This window comes from Necator americanus, chromosome II (assembly GCF_031761385.1).
Source record: "Necator americanus strain Aroian chromosome II, whole genome shotgun sequence".
NCBI lineage: Eukaryota > Metazoa > Nematoda > Chromadorea > Rhabditida > Ancylostomatidae > Necator > Necator americanus.
In genome coordinates, this window is record NC_087372.1 from 8,014,115 (window position 1) to 8,032,933 (window position 18,819).

Sequence of the window (18,819 nt, forward strand, 5' to 3'; positions counted from 1 at the left end):
ATGAAAGGCATCTCAGAAAACGTTTTTTTTCCATGGGCCCATCACCGATATTCAAGTTGAACTGCGAATTCCATGTATCATCCGGGACCCTGATTCAAGTGATTGCTGTCATCTGACGTTGTCAAATATTTTTCTAACAACCGTATCGATATTACTAATTACGATTATAAATCTATAACATATATTTAATTACAGCTGAAAATTTCACTACTTTCTATTATTTTACTATTACTTAATGTTTTTTTTTACAAATTATCTCCTAAAAAACTCAGCTTTTGCGGCAATGCTGAGGTTTGGTGGTGAAGTTTAGCCTAGTGGATAGACAACAACAGTTTGTAGTCGTTCATGACTGACTTATGTTTACTCGTGCAGCCGCAACGCGTCCGCAGCAGCTCGTGCACTTTTTCCAACGGAAACAGATATATTTCGTTCTCTCTTTTTTTTTTGCTCTGGGCGCGCTGCAGTCGCTCAAGCAAATGTAAGAATTGGTGTCTCTACTTAGATTGAAGATTCTTGCAGTGTATTTTTTTGAAAAGTCGTTTTTTCTTAATTGTTTTCTAATTGGAATAACTTTTGAGGGATTTTAGTTGAGTGGCAGCAAAAAAAAAAGAATAGAAAAAGATTCGAACATTTTTGATCTTCTGCTGTACGTTTACTCTTCAGTATTACCGTGCTATCCCTTTAAGTCACTGATCTACGGATTTTGAGAGATTTTATCTTCATTCCACTTTAAGTGAAATCCGATTTGTGTTGAAAATATTTATTTCTATCGAGTTTTTTTTTCCTTTGGTTGCAACAACGGGGATGAGCGTTCCCACTTTTGTTGTCCCTCGTCACTGATTTTATCTCGGAAGTAAGTGAGTGAGCGCGATGTATGGACCCCATCTATTGCGGTCTACTCGCTGCAGTGATTTACAGCTTACTCGCGGTCGCCTTACGACATTCGGTTAACGTTATTGGTTGAGTTATTTGTTCGCTAGGATAATTTTTCACATTCATTCAAGAATTAGATATCACTAGTTTGCAGATGTGCACCAAACCACTTTTTCTAATCATTATATTTATATTTTAATATGATGTTCGAAATTATGGTTTACCCTAAATGTTTTAGATAATAATGCATAAATTTTATAATTAAATATACTATTTTATGTTTTACATGTTTGTTTTATTTTGTTTTATAGTTTGTATATTTATATTTTGTAATAATATATTTAAATTCCATAAAATTAGAACTCTATGATTTGAATTTCACCACAGTTACTACTAAATTGTATGTCTCTGGATGTGTTTTTTTTTCCGTGGTAATCAGATGCAGTTTTATCCATCATTTCTAAAGAAAAACGTTTTGAAAAGTCGTCAGCTGCCCTTGTAGATCTCTAGAAACTCCTAAAGTACTGTCGCTACTTGGGCAGCGTTGAAAACATACGTATTGATCCTTATTTCCAATTCCCATTTCATTTTCTTTTCATTCCTGATCATGATGATTTTCATTTCTCTAGTTGTTCGTATCCTGGAACATTCGTACTCGTAGGAATCCTGTCCCTGAGTTCGAGATTCTCATTTTAAAGCTGAATGCTCTTCACGATGCTTTTTTTTGCCTTGGATTTCTCACATGAATTCGCACCGGACCCCATTGAAGCGCTATCTCGTTTGCTTCACCACATGTGATGACATCTGACAGTCATTGAATCAGCGGGAAATTCAATCGAATTTCCTGTTTTTTGCTGTTTATTTCATTCGGTCCTTAGCTCCTTTCACATTTTTTTTTTTCTGGCAGCGCGCAGGTGACTTCTTGGATAAACACGTTCCAGCGTTTCTTTATGGCCAGTGTTAGAGCAGCGCTGGTGACGTGAGCTCTTTTTTTAAAACTGGTACCGTTAGTTATTCAAATGTTTTTAATAAACCGAACCCATATGCCGAGATTTCTGTATTCCAAGACCGATATTTCACAGATGTTCTCCCTCGAATCCTTCATTTTTTTAAAACTTAGCAATTGTTATTATTATTAGTAATGTTATTATTATTAGTAATGTTATTATTATTATTATTATTATTATTATTACCATTATTATTATTATTAGTATTATTCTTATTCTTATTCTTTTTCTTATTCTTCTTCTTCTTCTTCTTCTTCTTCTTCTTCTTATTATTATTATTATTATTATTATTATTATTATTATCACTATTACTATAATATTATTATTATTAAAGTCAAATAAGTCAAGTAAGTTATTATTATTATTTTTGTTATTATTATTATTATTATTATTATTATTATTATTATTATTATTTAGCTATAGCTGCTAGTTCCTTAGAGGTTATGTTTTTTTAATCGGATGAATAGGAAACAAGCAGTAGTGTATAGAAAAAACTTAAAAATCATTTCTGAGTTTACATACCTAACATCACTGAACGTAAATTAAAATTTAATTTTTTTAAGCATTAAGAATTAGTTGTGGAAAGGAGAAGAAGAACTAAGGATATGCAGTTCGTTGTCCAGAAAATGAGTTTAGCCAGAAAATTTGCGATTTCGTCTCAAGTCATTTCGAGATTTCTCCTGCTTTTAAAATTCTCGAACGTTTCCGCATAGATAGTAGTTCTTAGCTTTTTTTCTTTTTCTTTTCTCTTTTCTTTTTCTTCTCTTTCTTTGCTTTTTTCTCTTTCTTTCTTCTTCGGGTCATTTTTCTTGGAACATTGAGTGTTTTTTTTTTCGAATTTTTAACGGCGGCTGTGGGGTAGCTGGTAAGAGGTTCAGCTTTCACTCCACGATCGATCGATGGTTCGAAACCGGCCTAGTGAGAACCAAGCTTTTCATCTCTCCGTGGTCGATATCTTGGTACCAAACTTGGCTGGAGGATGAAAAACACTGACTTGATGCATCGAGTGGCTCCCGCAAGTCATTTTATAGGCTAGAGACGCCATCGTAAATTTGAAACGATTTTAAACTGAAGTCGAACGTGGTGGCGCTTCCCGAGCGGATTGCATGTCACGAATCAGTTTATCCTTTATCCTTCACATATTTAGGAACGGATTTTTTTTTGAAGAACAAACTAATTTTTCTTTCTCCGGCTAAATGGTGAGTCAGATAAAATATTCTCTCTGTTCTTCAAATTTGTATTGTTATTCTATGAATGTATTACCGATTTAAAAGTAACGTGGTACTGTAAATATACTGCTAACAAAATATATAATACTAGTGACTTACTTAACTTAAACGGCTGGCGGATGTTACAGGCTAACGCGGATATCCGCATCTTCACCGAGGTGTGCCGTCCTTAAACACATCCGACACCGCGCTGTTCGATTTTCAGCTGCAACTCGCCTAGAATCCATCCATTCGTGGCCGATTCCATAAATGGTGAAACTTTACGTCTCGACTAAACTGCATGTTAACGGCAAACGTCCTCAGATCTTCCTTGACCACCTCCGTCCAGAACTTTCTTTTACGACTGGGAAGCCTTTTTCAGTTTGAGGGTTTGGGAGCATCCTCAGGAGAACTTGGACGGAGGATCAGTCGACCTCCTCCACATAACGTGACCAAAGAAGCGAAGACGGTTTTCCGTGACTATTTCAGAAGGCTGTTCAAGATGTTAATATATTAATAAAATGTCGATATTAAATATGAATATATTATTAATTACATAGTCCTTTTTCCTTTTTATCTTTCCTTTCTTCTCCTTTAATATCCTTAGGTCATCAGTTGGTTTGAATTCCCTTTCTTTCGGTTGTGAAGTCGAGATTTTTCTGCCAAGAGTGGTTTCATTGTCTGTATGAGCTAAGGATTAATAAGGGATCGTATCGAGGATATCATGTTTCAAATCCATGACCCCCTCCTCATCACGTCATTTTTCGAATAATGACACTTTCGTCTCGAACGAACGAAGCATTAAACTTGTCTCATTCTCTATTTTAGCTAATGAATTTTTTCGAATCGAATGAAGGAATGATCGATCATCATAGTTCTTCTAAATCCAGAAAAAACACTCGCTTGTACTTCCTTTTTTTTTTTGCAATTTTTCGCATGAACGCTAGAAGATTATTCCACAAACATTTCATAAAAGCTTAGCGAATAGCTTGGCGAATAATATTCTAATTCACAATAAATTTTGCTAATTAAAAAAAAACGATTTTTGTTTTTCCATAGGTTAATATTCGAACCGCATTCGAACGTCTACTCGTCTTTCGTGGAATTGTTTTTGCGATGTTTGGCGCATTTCCCAGTTGTTGCCGTCACATATTCCTATGTGAAATTAGCCGAATTGCTCCGAATATTCGTTTCGTCTTTGATGAACCGCCGAACCATGCATATGTAAAGCGTGCTGTATCGTGAAATCCTTCAGGGGCAAAAATATGTGGAGATGAGTTCGTGATGGTGCGGACTATCCAGAGAAATCTGGGGAAATCTGCGATCATTGACCAGTTTAATCACACTCTGATCGTTTTTCTTTCCTTTTTTTCTCTGAGAATATTTTCTTTTGAGCTGTTGCTTACTGTACTGCACTGCACTGCATTGTACTCTTATTTTTCTTTTAAAATTCTTGGATAATGCTTAAAAGAGCTGAAGTAAACGGTTTTTTTTTTCTAAAAAAAATACAATTCTATGGGACTTAGATCCGTTTTTAAAAAATTGTATTTTTATGAAGCTTACAATTTTCAAAAAGTGCACGTTACATTTTTAACTCTAGAAGGGGTTTTTTGTCAAATAACGCTAAAGATTTTTCTGTATAAATTTCTATCATTGATATTATTAATTGCAGAGATAATTTTTTCCGGTTATCCATTGATGTGCGATAACGCTGCGATAACCTTAGAGAACAAAGAAATATGTTGAATTTATTAAATCTACTTGGATTCAAAAGAGAAAATCTCAAAGATTTTAGGTAGGGAAATTTAGACGTGAATCTTTTCCCAAGAAAGAAAAACAATTTTGTGGTGGAATGTTAAGTCAGAAAAATAAGTGATTTGATTTACAGCTAGGGCGAATCACCCTTTACGAAATGAAGTACACTTGTCGGTTGTAGAGGAATTTAGGTGAAATTGGTTTAGGTTTTTGCAGCAATTCGAGGCCAAGATTAGATTTATTTGGATGAAAAAAGTGAATCGAATCGGAAAACACCAAATTTCTGATTCGTTTCCAAGTTATGCTGGTGGCCAACACATATTTATAAATTTTGTATCCTTAAAAACTCCTTTTTTTAAAATCTTGGAGTGACCATATTCTTCTCCCAACTTTTTTTTTCAAACTAGATTTTTTTTTGTTTCGAAAATCAAAATTCAACATGCACCTTTCGGAACAATTGATCTCGTATTTTTGATCTCTTATCATTTTCTCGCGTTTATTTTTCATTCTTCATTCGTCATTTGTTCTCTGGTAGATCATCCGTTTCTAAATTCGTTATCAAATTTCACCATCTGCAAGTTGGTGTTGTTTGCCATTTATTGAGGTGAAAAACGAGAAATTTCCCATCCTCTGATGACATTATTTGTTCGTCATTTTTCTCATGAGTTTTTCGTTGACAGCGATGTTATAGCTGGTTCAATAGCTTTCGTGGCTGGGAATGTTTTTAATTTTTTTTTGTTTGCTAGAAAAATCAAAAAATATCCTCAACCACAAAAGGAAACATATGATCAAAGGTTGAAAGCAAAACGTTTGAAATCATGAAATTATGACTCTGTGAAAATTTTAGTTCTGGTTCTTATTTGCTCTGAATTTCATGAGTGGAGCTTGTTTTTTTTGTTCCTCGAAACTTTGGATTCAGATCCGTAAGTCGAGGTTTGGGTCCTTTAATGCTTAATTTGATGCCCACTATTTCAGGTAAGGATCAAATTAAGCGTTAAAAATTCTAAAGCTAAAAAAGTCAAAATTTTCACATGGATTTTTCCCTGAAATCACAAATGCAACTGATGTGTTTGTCAGGATATCGCTAATCTATCAACGACTAATCAAAGAGAATTTCCACACGAATTCTCCAAAAGAGCTATTGACGTAGTCGAAGGAAAAGCAGCGGATAAAATTTGATGTTCTTAGAGGTTAAGGAACTTGCACTACGCAGTCGAGAGGAGGATTCCACCTTGCAGTTCCTGGAATATGTGATCTGCTCGTTTATCCCAGGAATTGACCCCTGTTTTTCCTCTTAAAGGCATCATCCCAGGAATCTGAGGTGGTACGGATTTCAGGTGTAGTATTTGTATACGGGATCGTATACAAATACTACACCTGAAATATCGGCCCGGAAGATGTGGCGCGTGCACACGGCTGGCGCGCTCAAATCGAACTCGTTGTAGAAAATAGCGCGCCGGAACGTCCGAAGTCGTATCTTCCGGCCCGTTTTTTTACCACAATTAGGAAGAAATGGACGGAATTACCCCCCTCTCCAAAATCTACGATCCCGTATACGAATACTCCACCTGAAATCCGTGCCACCTCAGATTCGTGGAGTGATGCTTTTAGCAGCTCATAGCTCGCATTCTTTCAGTATAGTCACACTCTGCTCATTGGTATGTGCATATCATTGTTTAGTAAATCTTCGTCGCCTAAACAGGTGAGTAGGAGGAGGCCTAAGGCATAACGTCATCGAAAGATTCTTAGCCTTCACCTTCATAAAATGGCATGATGTGGTTTTCTGGATTTTTATCTCCTGACATTATGATTATGAAAAATAGCAAATAGCAAAAATAGCAGCATTTATTCAGTATTATTTGAAAGTTGACGTATTGTCTTTCTTTTTGCGTAGAGGCCGTGCTAATCCTACTTCCGTCGACTTAGTTTTCAAAATTGAAAAAATGAAAAGAGAACGGAGAATGAAAAATCAGAAAATCTTGTAATAGTCAATTGAAGTTCCAGTTTAGAAGTAAAAAACTATTTAGAAAATTAAAAGTGAAAAATTAGCAGTGGAAGTTGAGTGGAAATTGAATGTTTTTGGAGCATTTTGCACGCTGCATTTTTTTTTAAAGAATACAATAACAAAACAGATTTATTTCCTTTTTACTCATAGGTTCAGTTCTCTGGTAATCCAGAATAATTAATTCTTGTTTAGATTTTCTGCTAAACATTTTATGGCAAAACTTTGCAAAATGGAACATTGATTAAATTTCACATGAAGAGAGCAAATTTTGTACAAGAACTCGGAAATAATTCGCTTTTATTTCTTACCGTTTAAGCCAAACACTAGGAAATTGCTCCAGGAATGTTTGGGAATAAAAATGTTGCCGAAAAAGCTGCAGCTGAGACCTGAAAGCTTGTGTATACATGGGTCTCTACAAAAAGTTTTAAGTTACATGAGTTTCTCGAGAAGAATCTGAAAATTTCAGAATTTCAGGAAAATGGAGGCATTTTTTTGTTGTTTTGTGTTTGGTAGAACTCCTTCCAAACACCTTTTTGCTTTTCTAAGCGAGGAATTTCGAAAAGAACTTTCGAGAAAACCAAATAAATAATTTAGTTGCTCAGTGCTTGTATTTTTTTTGGCAAACAGTTTTTTTGTTTGCGATATTTTTCACTTTTCTGGCTGTGTCCAATTTAAATAGGAGGACTTAAATTGATAAATTATTTAGTTCAATCTAATTTAAGAATTAGAGGATTTTGAGGGCAAAGTTTTGCTCTGAAATCAATAAAAAAAGATCATACAAAATAGAAAAAGCATTTAAAAGTGAGAAAATATTTTTCTCCTTCTGCATTTGTCGTAAAAAAATAACCTCAATTAATTGCTCTTTACCAGCAATTGGTGTCACTTCATAGTTTTTCTTCGAAAAACGGATTATTCCTTCTAATAGGAAAGGAATAAAGAACCACTGCAGCCTGTTCCAGGATTCTGTTGTTTTGTTCGTTTCAAGACCACTAGTTTCGTCTATCAAGTGTTATTTCGTCGCCTGCTCACAATTGCCAATTGAATGTCGCTTTTTTGTCTTGACGCCCATTATGAAGTGCTTAGAAAACGCTTCGACAGCGCGTTCGGTTCCGTTTTGCAACGAAACGCACAAATTCCTTAACGAGAAATGTTCCCCATAGGGCGTTACGTCTGTTTTCCGAAATCATTTCTCGTTCTGAAATCGTCGTTTCCGTTCAGTTTTGTATTTTTCATTATCTATCAGTTTTGAGTACACTCTTCTTCCTCTCGTTTTCTTTCCTTTTTTTTTGTAAAATTCTAAAATTTTGACATATGTATTTTTTTTGTCTGAGTTAACTAATAAACGTGAATTCCTTACTTCATTTTTTTTTTTTTGGATTTTCTCTCAGTTTTTTGTTACCGCATGGGTTTTGTTTGGAATTATTCTCGATACTTCAGCCAGCCGCTAAAGAAATCTTTCGTCGATCATTTTCTGTAGTCTGTTAGAGGAAAACTGATGAGTAGTGGATAATTTCGGACAAGAATTAAGTATTTTTATTGAATTCGGGCAGGTGCAATCTATTGAAAACTATGATTTATGGTGACAGATGTTTTCGAGGTTTTGCCCGATCAACACACGATTTATCGTGGCCACAGAGGCTTTTTGCTCGTTTGATGACGTTGACGGTAGATTCATCTAATGCAGCCACGTGAAATTGGAATGGAGTGCGTGGAAATCGCATGTATCGTCGTTCAAATGTTTATGAAACTATTTTGGTTGCACTTAAAGACATCACCCCAGGAATCTGAGGTGGTACGGATTTCAGGTGGAGTATTCGTATACTGGATCGTAGATTATGGAGAGAGGGGTGATCCCGTCCATTTATTCCTAATTGCAGTAAAAAACGGCCCAGAAGATACAGCTTCGTGGGTTCCAGCGCGCTATTTTCTACAAAGAGTACGAGTGGAGCGCACCAGCCTTGTGCACGTGCCGCCTCTCCCGGGCCGTTTTTTTTTACGGCAATTAGGAAGAAATGGACGGAATCACCCTTCTTTCCATAATCTACGATCCAGTATACGAATACTCCACCCGAAATCCGTACCACCTCAGATTCGTGCAGTGATGCCTTTAAGCTTACCCTTGCGCATCAAACAACATTACTATTTGGAGCAGCTGTGATCCAGAAAAAATCCATTGCTTGCGTATCCTGCGGCAACCGGTGAATCTTCAATTAATCTCTTCTGTCGAACTCTTCTAACTTGAAGGGATTAGCTATTAATATTGGGTTGCTAGCAACTCGCTGGCTGCAGTGGGAACCTCAGTTTTACTGGATAACATGGATAAAGTTCCGTATTTCTCGATCCTTGTTTTAATTAGCAAACGAATTTCTTTTGTCTACAATAATCCATAAATTATCCTGATGTTTGTTATGATTTAATATTCGGCATTTCTTACGGTAATTTATATGTTTTTCCACATTTTCGGCATGCTAACAACAATTTTTTTTTATTTTTAAGAAGTGGAATTAATCAAATTTTTACCGAGTCGCACAATACCTACGTCATTTCTCTGATTTTTTTTCGCCGTTAGATAATTCCTATAGCTTATCTCGTTCATCCTGCATTTACCTTTCGTATTTTGTGAAATTTAAAAATCTTTTCAAAGATTCTCGTCGATGTATCGTTGCGGTGAGGTGTTCAGCGAAACTCATCTTGGTGGTAGCAACTGTCCTTTGCGCGTTGATGGTCATAAATATTTATGTCACATTGTTCTATGCTTCTCTATGCATTCCGAAAACAATCATTCCGTGGGCGGGTGTTTTTTTTTCCCTCGCTGCGCAAGAATCCCTTAAAGTTTCTCTTCGTGTGCGTTGCAATCGTATTTTCTCTGAAATTTCTCATTGAAATTCAATCCAAATTTGGAGGAGGAGCATTTAAATGGCCTCTTAAATGTGTTGCTTTTAGTGTTTCTGCGGAAAATCAACGTTTTATTGCTGTGAGAATTTTATTTCGTATTTTATTTCGTAGTACGTGACTCTGATTGGCTAACTATTCTATTCATTCATTGACTTTGTTTTTGAATCCTGAATTAGTTTGTGTGAATTTTTCATCACTTAGTGGTATGGATATTCGAAGGAGATTTTTTCTTCCGCGAAATGTTTTCAGTGTTCTCCTGGGCTCATCTTCATTGATTTCTACGTTTATTTTTTCTATTTCTATTTCTATTTCTGTTTCTATTTCTATTTCTATTTCCTTTCTATATTTCTATTCCGTTAATTATGCTAGTATTCACAGTAGTACCAAGAATTCGTAATTTCCATAATATGGAGCTGTTAATTTTTTACTCTATAATTTTCACATTTTTGATAGGTAGAAGAGTTCTTCGCATGGGTTACGTAGTGAGTGTCTTATTTACCTAAGTTTGGTATAATATAATACTGGTATAATACATAGTGTGGTATAATATCTCATGGAAAAAAGGTTCTCGCACATTTCCTTTTTTTCTTTTTCTTCTTACTTCTCGTTTTCTCTTTTGTTTCTCACATATATGAATCCGGTTTTTAACTACGGTTTTTAACTACTTATCAATCAATTCACAAGGAAAATTGGATGCATCCTGAACTTTTATTTCCGCTGATTCTTTCAAATACATACTTATCCATTTAAAGTCTCATTTAAAGTATATTAATGGGAAATCTAATTCTGATCATAAACGGTGGAAAGTCCCGTGCTCATTTCGGTAGAGTGCGGCTTTGGAATCCATGCATCCCTTTGGACCTCAATTCCTAGAATTTAAAAAAACAAATAGCGAGACTGTATTTGAGTTAGGCCTATTGGAACCCGGAAAAATCGATGTTGTCTTCTGGATTTCTTCCGCGCTGATGTGGTAAAAATCAGGTCAACAAAGATCCCGCTAATAACCAATGATTTTTAGCGAAAAAAAATACGAAAATTCTCTAGGAAATTGCAAACCTACTTTGTTCAGGAAATTATCAGAATATTCTCATATTTACAGTATTTTTTGCCATGGTGCTCTTCTCTTATTTTTTTAAAGAAATAATCCTTCGCCATAATCCTCGGCTGTTATTACAATCCAGAAATTCTCACTGATAATGGTTAAGCTCGTGGGATTTTAAGAAATTTTTCCGTCCTTATCTATTGTAAGTACCTGGTCGATTCGCTTTCACACGCAAGAAATTTATTCTAATACGAAAATTCTCCTTTATGACGGTTAAATTACTTAATCATAACTTTTAGTAGCATGTGATTTTTTTGGGAATAAGGAAGTAGTCAGCTCATATGCCAAATCTAGGGTAACAGGGAGGTGGTGGTACCGTAAGGAAACCAGTGGTTTTTAAACATAGTACGTCATATGTTGGTTTACTGTAGCCAAATTGTCGTATCTGTCTTCCCTGTTTACTTCCTAGAATCTTCTTTTTGGCGTAGTTTTTACTTGTAATCTTATAACCTCTGTACATGATTCATCCATGATATTCAGAGGAGTTTCCAGGAGGTTTCTAAGCCTTTAATGTACGAAGGAACGATCGTACGGGGTCCGCATTAGTGCACTATGTGTGTTGTTGCCAATTTTTTATGCTTCCGAAAAACTGTGACCGCGGTTTCCTGCGGAAGTGTTTCTGCGCGGACTGTGAAGGCAATTAATTTTCTTCACATTTCGTTTGAATTAACAAAACAACATTTTCGATGAAAATTAGCAGGTGAAAAAGAAGGCGGGCGATTAAGAGGGAACGATAGTTGCTTCTTTGGACACTATTCTTCTAATAGCTCCAATTTAACTGCACCTTTTTGATGCTGGAAATAAAACCAAATTTTCCACAATAATATCCAATAGTTTTACACTGCGATTCTGAAGTCAAGCTTGAGCAGTTCTTTTTTTTTTCTGGAAAAGAAAGAGACCATTCTTAGTCCACATAAAATGAAAGTTGCCCCTTCAGTTTTAATAACCGTTGTAGTTTTCACTAAGCATAAGTCGGATTTTTTTCATAAATGGTCGAGAAATCATACGATGTCGTTTTGAATGAGGGTGGGTGTAGCGCAGTCGGTAAGAGGTTCTGTTGTCTGCACGATCGAACGGAGGTTCCAATCCGCTCCAGGGCTCACCAATCCCTTCATCCCTCCGGGGTCAATAAATTGGTATTAGACTTGTCTGTGGGATTAAAAACTGACTTGACACGAACTCGATGGTGCATTCCAAGCGGATTCACTGACCCCAGAAACTTTATCTTTTTATCCCCTACTTAGATGCTTAGATGGCCCGTTTTCACTGGACGTGCAGGCCACAGCATTTCTTTTACTCGTTTCGTTCCCTCGCCATTGTCATCCAAGATGTTCTCAAGTTTCGTGAGTGACGTTGACGAGGTCCTTGAGCCGTATCCAGCTGAGCTCTCAGCTGGTGTATCCGTGTAGTGAGCACGTCACCCCATATCGTTGGCGGTCTCCCTCGAGGGCGTTTAGCTCGGGATCCACTCTGGCGTTCTTTTAGTCCATCTATGTCGATTGTTCTCATGATGTGACCGGCCCATCTATGTTTTGCTTTCGATACACATTCCGCTGGGTCGCGAAGAAGGGACATTCCTCTTAAGTTGGAGCTGCGGAGACCGGCTAGGTGTTGTGTGCGCCGGTTAAACTTCAGAAGGCACCTCTCAAGGGCTCTGTTCGTAGTAAGTAGCTTCCTAGACGTGGCAGCGATGTCTGCCCACGTCTGCGCTGCGTAACAGAGTGCTGAAAGAACTGTCGAGTCGAACAGATGGGCACGAAGATCTTGGTCCGTCAGTTTGTCCTTAGCTTCCCTGACGGCTGCGAATGCTGCCCATACTGCTTTCATTCTTCTATTCAGTTCTTCCTTCAAGTCGTTTTCCATGTTCATAGAACATAAGTCATAGTTCATAGAACAGTCCGAAGTATATGCAGGACGAAGTTTCCACGATTTGGGAGCCGTCAAGTTATACTCCTCCGTCCTCGCAGTAGGCGTTCTTCATGAACTGTGTCTTCTTTCTGTTTATTCGCAGTCCTATTCTCTTCTCTGCTTCGTTCAATTCATTGAGCATCGTTTCTGGTTTCATTGGTACTACTCAAAAAGAGAACGATGTCGTCCGCAAAACGAAGGTTCGAGAGAAATCTTCCATCAACACGTATGCCCCTTTCTTTCCAGTAAAGTGATTTCATTATCCATTGCCATGCAGCTGTGAACAGCGTCGACGATATAGTATCGCCTTATCGTACCCCCTTTCCAATGGGTATAGTGAGGGAGCGGTGGAAAAGCTGAATCTTTCTGGTGCATCAGTCGTAGCAATTGGCTAGTGTCCTCACATACAAAGCGTTCACACCTTGATCGACCAGCGCGGAGAGTATTGCATTCGTTTCTCCCTGTCGAAGGCTTTCTTATAGTCGACGAAGGTTAGAACAAGGGGCAGGCGGTATTCCCGGCAAACCTCTGACCCTCGACACGGATTGGATGTGGACCAAGCAGCTGAACCCCTGACGGAATCTAGCTTATTCTTGAGGCTGAACTTCATCCAGCGTCCTATACATGTGCGTGAGGATGGTCTTGGTGAATACCTTGTATAACACGCTCAGCAAGGATATCGGATGGTAGTTCCGAAGGTCCTCTCGGTCACCTTTCTTATGAATAAGAACGGTTCGCGAGGTCTTCCACTGGTCTGAGATCCTTTCTTTCTGAAGGTAGAATGTCATGTGCGCTAATAAGATTACATGAAGCGGATGGCCACTACCCCGAAGAAAGTCTGCTGATATAAAATCAGGTCCGAGGGTTGTGCAAGGTTTCATGCTCTTGATAGCGACTACTTCCGAAGGAAGAATCCGTAGTGGAGCTTCACTAGTGCTAATGATCGGGCTTGACACAGGAGTTGATGAACGGAAATGGTTCGAGTAGAAACTCTCCACCTCTTCCATCTCACGACGAGAAGACGTGCGAATCCCATCTTCGCTCAGCAAGGCTGCTAGCGGAATATTATATCCGCGGAGATTCCTGCGGCACTTCTTTAGACTCGTTCTTCTTTGTGCTGCTTCCAGAATCTTCTTCTGCATTTTTTTCAAAAGAACTTCCTGCAACGCTTTCCTGCAGCTAGTGTTTGCTGCTAACCGCTGAACGTGCGATGCATTCGGATCAAGCCTCAAAGCCCTTCTTTTTTCCAACAATTCCTTGGTAGTCTTCGAAATTCGATCCAAGTTTGTCGTGCGCGGCATCGAGGTACGCTCAGCACAAACTCGTAATTCTCTGAACAACATCTTGTTGTCCTCGTTTGGGTCCTCCTCGATGTGCCAGTCACTTTGGGACAAGGAGTCCTCGAGTACGCAATCGTCGTAGAAGACTTCTTTTCTCCTTCGTTGCCGATAGCAGATGTTTTTTTCCATCGTGTGGCTAAGCCGTATTTTCGCACGGAGGAGACGGTGATCAGAACCACTACAACAAGATGGTACCACTCAGACCTCAAGTAGACACCACCTCCGGTTGGTGAGTATGTAGTCGATCTCCGCACGAGTCGCGCCATTGGGCGATTCCCATGTCCACCGACGATGATCTTTTTTCATGAAAAGAGAGTTCCCATGAAAGAGGCGAGCGGCGGACAACAGCCCGGAGAGACGATTGCCATTTTCATTCCGGTCCCTTAGTCCAAATCTTCTAATCCTGTATTCCTCTTCTGTGGCCTTTCCTAGTTTTGCGTTGAAGTCTGCGACAACGAATTTGTAGAAGTACTTCTCGTTGCGTATTACTTCCTCCAGGTCCTCGTTAAGCGCGTCCAATACGGATTTGTCAGCTGCTGATGTTGGTGAGTTGCGGTTGATGATACTGATGGGTTTATGGCGCAGACGGCGGAGGCGAAGAATGGCCAGACGAGGTGACAGGATCTCGTGAGAATCGACAAGATGGACGAGAGATGGGTGCACAACAAAATCAACACTGCCTACATTTCGCGACGGAACTTTCTCTCCACGAATGACGAGTGTACCATTCATCTGTCGTACGTCGCTCCCTCTGCACTTGGTCTCCTGCAGAGCAATCACGTGAAATTTGATACGCTCTGCAGCTCCGAGAAGGGCATGCTGGTCAGCGTCTGTGGACACTGTTCTCGCGTTGTAAGTACACACTCTGAGACAGTCTCCATGGCGAGTCGTGCATGTATCGCCTTGGTCCAGAATCAATGACTTCCTGAACAACCTGAGATTTGATCGCCTCTCACCGGTCGTCATATACCGTCCGACATCTGAGACGGCAAGGCCCAGCGTGCAGGGGTACTGAGGCAGTGAATATGCTGGAGTGGCAAAAAGACTTTCCCAAACTAACAGCCCTGCCATGGCGAGCTTAGCTTTCACCACAAGTCGTCACCCAACCTATATGCATCAGGGAGCCACCTTGCGACATTTTGCCACGTTGGTGAATCTTAGCAGTGGTTTACTCTTAGCTAGGCTTCCGATTCCGAGAAGTCGGAATGTCGGATGTGTCGAACTCCTCGGCTTGGAAGACCATGCCGGAGGATGAACCTCCGCTGTGAATCGCAGTTCGATGCCCAGAGGCACCTCCACACCACTATGAGGCGGTAAACCGTTGTGGAGGTTTTTATCATTCATCGTTTTGAACTGCTGGATTTTCGAACATCTAGAGGTTTGGATTCATTCAAAGCTCGACATAGTCTAGGATTTGAAAATCTTCATTGTTTGTGAAATTGTAAAACTTTTTCTAAGCAGAAATTTTCATTGAAAAATTCCAAGTAAATCCTTTTTCTGTAAAATTATTAGGAGAACTGGTAACATGGGTTCTTTCCTTGGAGCTAAATTCGGATTTTATGACTTATTAGCTTCTTTATCTATATGTTACGCTCAAAATCGTGCCAAAAAGGATATGGCAAGGACAAATACAAAAACAAATACAGTAAATACAAATGGAAAAAAGAAAGAAAAAAAGAATATAGAAAAACGAATACAAGAAGGAAAAGAATCAACAGAGATCAGTTCTCTGTACGTTTCTGGTCTAGATAATTTAGCACTCAAACTCTTGCAGTTTGAGGACCATTGAGATCACCTTGTCGAGAATTTAACTTGATGACTTGCAGGGTGCTTTTTCTTCCAATTTTTCTAGAGGGATGCTAAGGTCTGAAGGTCTTCCTAGAGTTATTCCAAATTTTTTCCACCTAGTATTATATTATTTCATATTAAGTTTAGGTTTTTCTTAGCGGTTTTTAGCGTAGAATTTCTTCCGTAATTGACATTCCTAATGTTTGGATAGACTATCGCCTAAAGCATATTAAATGTTAGCCGCTCCTTGCTGGTAAATGCCTCGAATCAAGAAGGATCACATAAGTGCCGGAATATCTCGGCGAAAGTGTGTTTAGACTGACTCTTGAAGCAAGTGCAACATTGTCCAATTTACGTTTTTTTCTTGTTTCCAGTTCTCGTTGAAAATTGCTGCCATCGTCCATAAATCATTAACCGTGACCCATTATTGCATATTTTAGTTCAATGGGTGGAACCGAGTACTTTAGCTTCACATGTGTTTCTGCACTTCTAGAAACTTTTCTTCCAGGTTTAAATTTGTTCTGGAAAAAATGGGAATGAAATTTTTATGAAAAAAATTTCTAACCGTTCTCATTTTACTTATCTCATATTTTATCTAGATTTTATGCATCACCACCAACATTTATTATTTTTTTGGGTCTATTCAATTTTTCAGACTAACAAACATGTAATATCTGGGTGAGAAAATGAAACTAAAAAAAAATCAAAGAATTTCCAGAATCAAAATTATATAGAAGCTCGGATTTTTGTGACAATTTTCCTGCAGAAATTTCGCATAACCCTTTTGAGTAGGTCATTTATACGCAGTCCTCTCCCTCCGCCTCCTATCTCCTCGTTGTTACACACGAACTCCTGCGCTCGTCTGGCCTGCTCTAATCGAACTCGCATTGCGGTTTTCTGAGAGAACATAAGCACTATGTTTTATTTCACGCCACGCTTAAAGGCATCACTCCACGAATCTGAGGTGGTACGGATTTCAGGCGAAGTATTCGTATACGGGATGGGAGACTATGGAGAGGGGGGTAATTCCGTCCATTTCTTCTTAATTGCCGTAAAAAACGGCCCGGAAGATACGGCTTCAGGTGTTTTGGCGCACTATTTTCTACAGGGAGTTCGACTGGAGAGCGCCAGCATTGTGCGACGCCGCATCTTCCGGGCCGTTTTTTTACGGCAATTAGGAAGAAGTGGACGGAATCACCCCCCTCTCCATAGTCTCCCATCCCGTATACGAATACTCCACTTGAAATCTGCACCACCACAGATTCGTGGGGTTATGCCTTTAATAAGAGAATGACCTCTACTGTGCTCTAATCGAAAGACGGAACGTCAGGGATTTATGAACGGCATAATTACAGCGCTATGCGTCTCTTCACCTTCAGTGCTCCCTCAATCCAGTTACTGCTTTAGCAGTGGAGCCAGATTGCACGGTTAAATGAATTTTAACTGTGAATGAAAAGGGAAATTGGCTTAGTTCTGAAATGTCAATCGTTCATAGGATACGGTAGCGAAAAATGATCTCGAACTTGTCACTTCTTTGCTCGCACAAAAACCATTCATTGGAAATTCTCTTTTTTGAAATGGATTTTAAATTAATCAGGGAAGACCTGAAAAAAATTGGAGGGATGTCCTTCAATGACGTTTTTATCCAAAAACAGTCTTGTCTCGGGCCTTGAAACGAAGTAGGAATGTCGTTCTCTAACGCTTACAACTGTCTATTTTTACTTGAAAAATTTTTATCCTCAATTTTTTATTTGCGATTTATTTCACATTTTTTTGTATCAGTTTTCATCTTTAAGAATTATGAAAGCTTTGTATATTTGAATTTGCATTTTTTGGCAAATAAAGGCAGGATTTTTGCAGAACCTATGAGGGAAAATTCTATTTTTCGAACGCCTGAGGGCAGCATATCAAAAAACTGATGATGCTGAGATTTGTCCTCAAACTGAAAGCGATAGGAATGCGGGGAAACTAGAAATGAGAAATAGCTTGATGTGATCCCATCTTTCCAGTGATGCAACATATTACGGATAATGGAACGATCCGCGAATCAGCAGCGCGTTTGTGATTCCATAGATCGTATCGCTTTTGCTGCTACTGTTCGAGTTATACTAGAGGATGCGTCAAAATTATTGATGCACGCTAAAGTCACCTATCGACCATATCAAGCATGTGTCGAAAATGGAAGAATGCTGGAGAAATTAAAGGCATCACTCCACGAATCTGAGGTGGTACGGATTTCAAGTGGAGTAATCGTGTACGGTATAGTAGATTATGGAGAGGGGTGTGATTCTGTTCATTTCTTCCTGATTGCCGTAAAAACGGCCCGGAAGATACGGCTTCGGGCGTTCTGGCACACTTTCCTCTGCAAGGATTTCGACTGGAGCGCGCTAGCATTGTGCGGCGCCACATCTTCCGGGCCGTTTTTTACGGCAATTAGGAAGAAATGGACGGAATCACCCTCCTCTCCATAATCTACTATCCCTTATAAGAATAGTCCACCTGAAATCTGCACCACCTCAGATTCGTGGGGTATGAGTAAAATGACATTTACCGCTTATATAGAAGCTATAAATTGTTGGTCCCAACTCGAAATTTTTTTCTCGGCTGCTGAGGTTTTGAAGCAGGATAGTAGCAAGTGGTTTATAATGCACACAGGGCAAATCCAAGTCTACCCAAGCATTCTGATGCGATTTCTTCAACGGATCGATGCTACGATGGGGTTTTTCCGCAGTTTTTTAACTGCAACACTCTGAGATGCTGACAGACTGAGTACTAAAAAAGAACCGGATGACTTGTGACAGTTAAAAAGAATAACACAGGACTTAAAAGTTAAAAAAGAAACTCACTGGCGTATCAATCCACTTGGGATGCACCAATGCGTTTTTTTACTGCAACTCGTAATGCCAGCCGATGATCAAATCAGTGTTTTCACCCTCCC

At 38.8% G+C, this 18,819-nt stretch overlaps 3 protein-coding genes across 3 annotated transcripts; all 3 read right to left on the bottom strand.

Moving 5' to 3' along the window:
• Positions 1-12,138: 12,138 nt before the first annotated feature.
• RB195_017140 (uncharacterized protein) lies at positions 12,139-12,735 on the bottom strand (the record flags this gene model as incomplete). Its single annotated transcript, XM_064183999.1, has 1 exon — positions 12,139-12,735. One exon carries the CDS (start codon positions 12,733-12,735, stop codon positions 12,139-12,141), a length of 597 nt encoding a protein of 198 aa, XP_064039880.1.
• A 605-nt stretch (positions 12,736-13,340) lies between these two features.
• Positions 13,341-14,222, bottom strand: RB195_017141 (uncharacterized protein; the record flags this gene model as incomplete). Its single annotated transcript, XM_064184000.1, has 1 exon — positions 13,341-14,222. One exon carries the CDS (start codon positions 14,220-14,222, stop codon positions 13,341-13,343), a length of 882 nt encoding a protein of 293 aa, XP_064039881.1.
• A 69-nt stretch (positions 14,223-14,291) lies between these two features.
• RB195_017142 (uncharacterized protein) lies at positions 14,292-15,164 on the bottom strand (the record flags this gene model as incomplete). Its single annotated transcript, XM_064184001.1, has 1 exon — positions 14,292-15,164. The coding sequence occupies one exon, from the start codon at positions 15,162-15,164 to the stop codon at positions 14,292-14,294; it is 873 nt and encodes a 290-aa protein (XP_064039882.1).
• Positions 15,165-18,819: the final 3,655 nt, after the last annotated feature.